Source organism: Hyperolius riggenbachi, chromosome 3 (assembly GCF_040937935.1).
Source record: "Hyperolius riggenbachi isolate aHypRig1 chromosome 3, aHypRig1.pri, whole genome shotgun sequence".
Lineage (NCBI taxonomy): Eukaryota > Metazoa > Chordata > Amphibia > Anura > Hyperoliidae > Hyperolius > Hyperolius riggenbachi.
In genome coordinates, this window is record NC_090648.1 from 100,367,413 (window position 1) to 100,376,837 (window position 9,425).

The window sequence follows — 9,425 nt, forward strand, 5'->3', positions numbered from 1 at the left end:
CTCCCGCTGCTTTCCTGGTGATAAAATCACTGTTTTATTCATTGTTTTTGTAAACCATGAAGATGGCCGCCAAACAGGAAATACATCACCAGAGCAAGTGTCCGTTTGCAGAAGCTCCTCTGAAATGTGACTTGATTGCTGGAATTTTACTCCCATGTGTTGCCTTAGCTGCTTGTCTGAGCTCTGCACTGATCTCTCTGCACTCACAGCTGTTTGAAATGTCTCAGCTCCACTAGCCTTGCAGAGACGCTGGCTGTGAGCAGAAACAAGCCCGTGATTCATACACACATGAGAGCCTGCAGGGGGCGTGCACAACTGCTCCCTATCACAGCAGAGGGTGCATTCCTCTTTGTCTTGACAAGGCTCGACAAGAAAAGATTAGATCTATTACAAAGACAGTGCAACTAGAAAAGGCTGCAGTAAGCCAGACCACATTAGAACAGGTATAGGAACTTATATGATAGAAGAAATAAGGCTGAAAATGTTGTTACAGTCTCTTTAAATTAAAGTGACTTTTAGATATCCCACAGACTGTTATGTCTCAGCTCTATGAAACAGTCTGTCCCATGTCTGAGTGCTCAAATATATGAGCCATTGTCCTTTTATCTATCCCCTAATCTCAGAAGATCAGTTCTTTGCTAGGAAAGTATTTTATCACTAATTCCTTATCAGTGAGGGACACTATAGTCTGACTGGGTCCTGACTGGAGAAAGAATGTCATGGCTAAGTATTAACCCTTTTGGCAAAGAGAAGAAAAGCAGCACAGCATATTTGGGTGCTTGCCATATGTCTGTCACATGTCCCTTAAGGTTCCCTTTAAGTAGTGGAATATATTTTACCAATTCCACTAGCGGCTTTCTCTGGCGCCCAGATTACCGTGATGCCGGTTTTGAATGTATGCCTTCTACATACTGTATCTATAAAGAACACTGTTTTGCTACTGCCATCTATGATAGTTGCTCATTGCTATAAAATGTGTTCACTTTGTGTCATGTGAGCTGCCATCTTGTTTTTGCAAATTCTAAAGAGGACTTTACATCCATAATTTTCTGACATTTAATAGTGTACCTCGTAAAAAGGCACTACAACAACATACAGTAGAATATAATCGATTATTCAGGATACCCAATTTTACATTAACCACTTCACAACTGAGGGGTTTTACCCCTTGAGCACGAGCAATTTTTACCTTTCAGCCCTCCTTTCATTCATACGTCTATAACTTTATCATTACTTATCACAATGAAATGAACTATATCTTGTTTTTTTTTTTTTTTGCCACCAATTAGGCTTTCTTTAGGTGGGACATTATGCCAAGAATTATTTTATTCTAAATGTGTTTTAATGGGAAAATAGGAAAAAATGTGGGAACAAATTAATTTTTTCAGTTTTTGGCCTTTATAGTTTTTAAATAATGCATGTTACTGTAATGAAAACCCATGAAATGTATTTGCCCATTTGTCCCGGTTATAAAACCGTTTAAATGATGTCCCTATCACAATGTTTGGCGCCAATATTTTAATTGGAAATAAAGGTACGTTTTTTTCAATTTTGCGTCCATCCCTAATTACAAGCCCATAGTTTATAAAGTAACAGTCTTATACCCTCTTGACATAAATATTTAAAAAGTTCAGTCCCTAAGGTAACTATTAATGTATTTTTTTTTAATTGTAATTTTTTTTTTTTTTATTAAAAAAAAAAAAAAAATTGGGGAGTGTGGAATGTAAGGAGTTAATTTTTTTGTGTAAAACTTTTTTATTTGTATGTGAAAAATGCTTTAGGGTGTAGATTTACTATTTGGTAACAGTAACTTTTTGTTTAATGCGACCTGCAAGCGTCCTTGAGGTACTAGGAGGCTGGGAACGTTTTTTTTTTCACAATGATCGCGCTGCTTATCGGAGAAGCAGCGGATCATTGCGGGGCTTAGATCAACGAACGGGAATGGATTTTCCCGTTCATTGATCTCCGGGCGAGCGGTCGGCGGCGTGTTTACTATGAGCGGGAGTGCGCGCTAGAGGGAGCGCGGGCAGCGGCGGGAGCGCGGAAAGTACGCATTTCTCCATCCCTGGTGGTGGAAGGATGGAAAAAGGGACGGAGAAATGCGTACGCGTGGGGGTAAAGTGGTTAATTATTCTGGTTTCGATATCAGAAACGCTTCCTATAGATATATTGCTGTATATAAACCCGCCCTTCCAGTGATGCTTGGCCTAGGCTATGATGTCACACAGCCTTATCCTCCCAGTGCAACTCTGGGAGACCAGGTGTTGTTTCTGCTCACTTTGGAAGTCACAACAAACATTCCACAGTGATGCTCCTTGCCAGTAATAAAGATGTTGCCACCTGTGATACATTTTAAGGGTAAATTGGGAATAGGAAACCTTTTTCCATTTAGACCACTGCAGCTTTAACGGTTTATTGCTCGGTCATACAACCTACCATCTAAATGAATTTTACCTCCTTTTCTTGTCACTAATACAGCTTTCTTTTGGTGCTATTTGATTGCTGCTGCGATTTTTACTTATTATTATATTCATCAAAAAAGACATGAATTTTGTCAAACGACTTTTTTTACTTTCTGTGCTGACATTTTTCAAATAAAGTAAAATTTCCTATACATTTGAGCGCGAAAGTTATTCTGCTACATGTCTTAGATAAAAAAACAAACCATTCAGTGTATATTTATTGGTTTGGGTAAAAGTTATAGCGTTTACAAACTATGGTGCAAAAAGTGAATTTTCCCATTTTGAAGCATCTCCGACTTTTCTGAGTACCTGTCATGTTTCATGAGGTGCTAAAATTCCAGGATAGTATAAATACCCCCCAAATGACCCCATTTTGGAAAGAAGACATCCCAAAGTATTCACAGAGAGGCATGGTGAGTTCATAGAAGATTTTATTTTTTGTCACAAGTTAGCGGAAAATGACACTTTGTGACAAAAAAAAGTTTCCATTTCTTCTAACTTGCGACAAAAAAAAAAATGAAATCTGCCGCAGACTCACTATGCTTCGCTCTGAATACCTTGAAGTGTCTACTTTCCAAAATGGGGTCATTTGTGGGGTGTGTTTACTGTCCTGGCATTTTGGGGGGTGCTAAATTGTAAGCACCCCTGTAAAGCCTAAAGGTGCTCATTGGACTTAGGGCCCCTTAGCGCAGTTAGGCTGCAAAAAAGTGCCACACATGTGGTATTGCCGTACTCAGGAGACGTAGTATAATGTGTTTTGGGGTGTACTTTTACACATACCCATGCTGGGTGGGAGAAATATCTCTGTAAATGACAATTTTTTTTGATTACACACAATTGTCCATTTACAGAGATATTTCTCCCACTCAGCATGGGTATGTGTAAAAATACACCCCAAAACACATTATACTACTTCTCCTGAGTACGGCGATACCACATGTGTGGCACTTTTTTGCACCCTAACTGCGCTAAGGGGCCCTAAGTCCAATGAGCACCTTTAGGATTTCACAGGTCATTTTGCGACATTTGTTTTCAAGACTACTACTCACGGTTTAGGGCCCCTAAAATGCCAGGGCAGTATAGGAACCCCACTAATGACCCCATTTTAGAAAGAAGACACCCCAAGGTATTCCGTTAGGAGTATGGTGAGAGATTTCTCCCACCCAGCATGGGTATGTGTAAAAATACACCCCAAAACACATTATACTACTTCTTCTGAGTACGGCGATACCACATGTGTGACACTTTTTTGCAGGTGTGCTAAGGGGCCTAACGTCCTATTCACAGGTCATTTTGAGGCATTTGGATTCTAGACTACTCCTCACGGTTTAGGGCCCCTAAAATGCCAGGGCAGTATAGGAACGCCACAAGTGACCCCATTTTAGAAAGAAGACACCCCAAGGTATTCCGTTAGGTGTATGGTGAGTTCATAGAACTTATTTTTTGTCACAAGTTAGTGAAAAATGAAACTTTGTGAAAAACAATAAAAATCAATTTCCGCTAACTTTTGACAAAATAAAATCTTCTATGAACGCTTCATACCCCTAACAGAATACCTTGGGGTGTCTTTTTTCTAAAAAGGGGTCACTTGTGGAGTTCCTATACTGCCCTGGCATTTAACGGGACCAAAACCGTGAGTAGTCTGGAAACCAAATGTCTCAATTACTGTTCAGGGATATAAGCATCTGCAAATTTTGATGGCAGGTGGTCTATGAGGGGGCGAATTTTGTGGAACCGGTCATATGCAGGGTGGCCTCTTACATGACAGGTTGTATTGGGCCTGATCTGATGGATAGGAGTGCTAGGGGGGTGACAGGAGGGGATTGATGGGTGTCTCGGGGGGTGGTTAGAGGGGAAAATAGATGCAATCAATGCAATGGGGAGGTGATCGGAAGGGGGTCTGAGGGTTTGGCCGAGTGATCAGGAGCCCACACGGGGCAAATTAGGGCCTGATTTGATGGGTAGGTGTGTTAGGGGGTGACAGGTGGTGACAGGAGGTGATTGATGGGTGTCTCAAGGTGTGATTAGTGGGGGGAATAGATGCAAGCAATGCACTGGTGAGGTGATCAGGGCTGGGGTCTGAGGGCGTTCTGAGGGTGTGGGCGGGTGATTGGGTGCCCTAGGGGCAGATAGGGGTCTAATCTGATGGGTAGCAGTGACAGGGGGTGATTGATGGGTAATTAGTGGGTGTTTAGAGGAGAGAACAGATGTAAACAGTGCACTTGGGAGGTAATCTGACGTCGGGTCTGCAGGAGATCTAATGGTGTGGGTGAGTGATCAGATTGTCCGCAAGGGGCAGGTTAGGGCTGATTGATGGGTGGCAGTGACAGGGGGTGATTGATGGGTGATTGACAGGTGATCAGGGGGGATAGATGCATACAGTACATGGGGGGGGGGGGGGCTGATCAGGAGTCCCCAGGGGGCAGTTTAGGGACTAAAAAAAAAAAATAGCGTTGACAGATAGTGACAGGGAGTGATTGATGGACTAGGGTGGCTGCAGCCTGCCCTGGTGGTCCCTTGGACACTGGGACCACCAGGGCAGGAGGCAGCCTGTATAATACACTTTGTAAACATTACAAAGCGTATTATACGCTTCCTATGCGGCGAACGTCGGGTTAACAACCCGCCGGCGCTTCCGATTGGCCGGCGGGTTGACGTCGCGGGTGGGCGGAGCCTATTGCCGGCGGATGCGCGCGATCCCCTGCAAAACGGTGCCCCAGGACCCGACGCCATTCTGCATTACGTGGTCCTGGGGCTGCCACTTTGCCGCCGCCAATATGCAGTAGGCGGTCGGCAAGTGGTTAAAGCTTGGTTCCATGTCACATTAAAAATAGGTAGGGACAAACTTAATCAAAACCTAAAAAGTAATTTTCAAAATTATGATAAAACTTGGGAAAGTTGTAGGAAAACTACAAGAGACTTATGTGGTAACATTTTAACTGTGATGGGTAGTAGAATAGAGTTTTTAGAGTTTGAAGGTTGAGACTCATGACTTGTGTATTCTTTTTAGTCACAAAGCAATCAAAAGCAATACAATTTTCACATATTCTGTACCAAAATAAAAGACTTGTAAAATGAAAACAAAGTGACAGAATATAAAAGGAAAAAAAATCTATTGTTACCTTAGGAGCTTGACTTTTTAAATATGTATGCGCTTAGGGTATATCACTATTTTTGCAAATAAGGACTTTCAATTATCGATGGTGTACAATGAGAAAGCAAAAAAACAGACACCTTTAATTCCAAAAACATTAATGTCACTATACTTTGTACCAGGAGCATAATCTAAATGCTGTAATAACCAGGATGGATAAGCAAATAAAAATTAGAGGTTTTAACTTGTATTTAGCACAGTTTATTGTAAAGCTATACTGGATGTAAATGGAGAAATAGTTTTTTTTTTTTTTTTTTTTTTTTACCCTTTTTAAAGGGAACCTGAGGTGAGAGAGATACGGAGGCTGACCTGTTTATTTCCTTTTTAAATAATTCACATTGCCTGGCTATCCTGCTGATCTCCCTTTTAATACGTTAAGGCCCGGTTCACATTAGCGTTCGCTATCCGGATTTTCCGGATCTGATCCGGACCGCATACTGTACAAACGGAACGTACGTTCCGCATAGCAATGCAAAGGCTATGCGGACGTTCACATACGTACGTTCCGTACAGTACGGAGCCGGATCCGGACTCCGGACTCTTTTCAAACATGCGCTATTTTTTGTGTCCGGATCTCCGGCCCACGCATCCTGACCGGAGCCTGACCTGAGCCTGACAGCACCATCAGGAACACAGAAACCAATGGGGAACGGAAGGCACAGAACACACTGCCTACAAAAACCTGACGTTCTACCCACTTCCTATGCGTCCATGTGTCCCCATTTCGGATGGGGACACATGGGCCAAGCATGTCTGGAGTGGAGCAGCAGTGACAGACGTGCTGGAGCTGTTTGGCAGAATATCGGAGGTGGAGGTGATGCCTACAGCGGAGGAACCTGATTGTACATGTGCACCAGGTGCACCTTCTGCTGACCCCAACATTTTTTTTAAATTTACATTTAACTATTTTTTGCCCACGGATCTGGATGGCAGCCTGATGCATGCCTGATACAAACGGACCGGATCCGGATCGGAACCGTACGGTTCTGATCAGGATCCGATCAGGATCCAGTCCGTTTATTTGGCAAAACGCAAGTGTGAATGGGGCCTAAGCCATAGACCTTGAACAACCATGCAGATCAGATGTCTGACAAATCTGACAAGATGAGCTGCAAGCTTTTTTTCAGGTGTGTGATTTCCACCCTACTGACCAGAAAGATCAGCAGGGGTGCCAGGCAACTGGTATTGTTTAAAAGCAAATAAATATGGCAGCTTCCTCTGGTTCCTTTACAAATGCAATCCCTTGGAAGATTCTATACAAAGATGTTGTCCACCCTCCCTACTTTTTTACATACTCTTGTGACAGTTGGACTGAGCAACTGCAATTCAGTGAGGTGCTTTTGTAAATAAAGAAATAACTGAGAATCCCTCCTCAGGAGATGGACTGAATACCCCTCTGGCACATGCATTTTCTATTGTTTTGACGTAATGAAATCTGATGTCTGTCCCTATGATGTGTTACAGGGATCGGTCAAGGTTAGCAAGCCAAGAACGAGGAAGAAGGTGGTGCAGTCGGAATCGGAGATGTAACCCATGACTACAAGAAGTATAGGAGAGGGACCGGCTCTGTCCTGCTCTTCATTACATGGAGCCAGAAACACTGAATTTTAATATGGTTCTCACACTGGCCGTGTGTTATGTCATGTGACCTCACAGTGTGCCTCATTAGTCTGTGCAAATATTAAATATGTGCTGCGGTCAGTGACTGCGTGCACATGGGGGTGTGTGTGTGTAAGTATACAGTATGTGTATCTGTAGATAGCTTTCTGTCTATAGATCCTTTACTTTTATATGTACTATTGATGGGAGGGCTAGTTTTTGTTTCATGTCATTTTGTCTTGTTAAATTACATTCATCCTTTCTGTCTTGTGAAGTCACCTTGCTCAGTGCCACCGGCTTTTTGCACAATGGTTGATATGCCAAGTTTATAACTGATTTTGGATGTGGCTATCTGAGGTTCCTCCTACTGCTAGCATCACCTGTATGAAAAGGGGGTGGAGTATCTTTTATTATCACATTCCCCATTGTGTGGGAGGGGGTGGGATTAACATCCTGTGTGGGTGGAGCTTCACTGCAAAGTTCTGGTTTACAAGCAGTTTGTATGAAGGCGGAGTTGTCACTCTCCTTCGTGTAGCCAAACACTTGCCTTGTTCTGCCATTGTACTTTATGCACGCACCACTACCAAACAGCCGCAGTGCCAACTTTGCTCAAGGTGCCAGATGTTGTCTTAATAGTTACTATATATTTCCTAGTTTGGAATGCTGTCACTATGCAGTTCTATGCTTCTACAAGAGCGTGCCTTGTATTGGTATACCAAAGAGTTCAGTGTATGTTCATTTTTTTTATCTCCTGTACTTTGAGGCTTGTTCACACTTGATGTGGTCTCTTTGCACCGCTTTCTGTGTGAACATAGTCAGTACTCTTCTAGTGTATCATTTTTTTTGCTAGCTGAATATTGATCCACAATAGGAGGATCTTGATGACATTACTTGAATACCCATTTTCCTGTGCCTTATGTGGATTATGATGCACATTCCTCTTGTGAAAGTCTGGCTAGCTGTTTCCTAGGTTGTCCATAGTCCGATGTTATGGTATGCGACCTGTAGAACAACTAGAGAGATGACTGCAGTATAAAAGTTTTAAATAAGATGATTCAAACTCTTACGTTGTGTAACTGTGGAAACCCCATGTTTGAACTATACGGTACACACTGTGCTCTTATGAAGATCTACTACTAGCTATGCTATAGGCTCAGAGGCGGGATTTTTCAAGACGTGTGCAAAGACAACTGCAGCACAAGTGGGCCAGTTGCTCAGAGCAACCAGTCAGAAGCCTTCCAAAATTCTGTGTTGGTTGCCCATGGTGACAGCTTTACTTTTGCATCAGCTTTCTGTGCGCATATCTTAATAAATCAAACCCCTTACTATGAGATTCCACTGTTACACCAATTGCTGATCCTCTTTGCTGCATTAGTGCAGCTACTGCTTGCTGGGTGCACAGGTCTCTCCTGTACACTTGTACTCTTCCTCCTCTTACTTTGTCGTGCTGTACTTTGAATACAGCGCCAGGTGCACTAATTTATTTTAACGGTTCCATATTTTATTTTGATAGTATTATTTGGTAATTTTTATGGAATGTCAGTGTCTTTTATTGATTCAGGAAATAAGCAGCTGATTAGCCAATAATTTAGTGTTTCTTAATTACCATTGCTTTAACCCTGTCATCGTCATTGGTAACATAAAAGTAGAACTCCACCTTTCTCAAACTTTTTTTTTTTGGGGGGGGGGGGGGGGGGGGTGAGTGTGCAGCCGTACTAAAGAACAGAAAAAATAACCCAGTTTGTTTTTTCTTTTTTAATGTTCATCACCTATCTGCTCTCTTATGTCTGTGCGAGACCTTGAATGATTAGATCTATTCCCAGAGACAATGCATGAAATATGTGCTACAGAGGAAGTTTCTTGTTGCCCGTAGCAACCTGTAAGCTTCCAGTTAGTATTAGAGGATTATAATTGGCTGCTATGAACAGGATTTTTTCCCTTTAGCAGATTTTTCAAGCATTAGAGATTAGACCATATAAGGTAGATTCAACCACAAGGTTACCTAGACAACTGTTCTTAGACAACCGTGTCTGCAATTATTCTTCACCAGAATAGAACAGGAGGGAACGCTAAAGACATTCCCAAACTAAAGCCTTCCACACAGTATTAGATGTTTTACACACATTAGACATTCAGTCTGATTTTAAAAAGATGGAGTTCAAAGAAGATCTTAAACTAAGGCACTGATTGCTTTTTGAATGATCTATCAA

At 42.2% G+C, this 9,425-nt stretch overlaps 1 protein-coding gene across 1 annotated transcript in view; it reads left to right on the forward strand.

Annotated features, from left to right (window-relative positions):
* Window positions 1-8,902, forward strand: part of REEP4 (receptor accessory protein 4) — a 50,907-nt gene extending 42,005 nt beyond the window's left edge. Inside the window, exon 8 of the mRNA XM_068274694.1 lies at window positions 7,081-8,902. Within this exon, the coding sequence (XP_068130795.1) occupies window positions 7,081-7,146 (66 nt within the window). The 3' untranslated portion in view covers window positions 7,147-8,902. The remainder of the gene's footprint in view (window positions 1-7,080) is intronic.
* The last annotated feature ends 523 nt before the right edge of the window (window positions 8,903-9,425 follow it).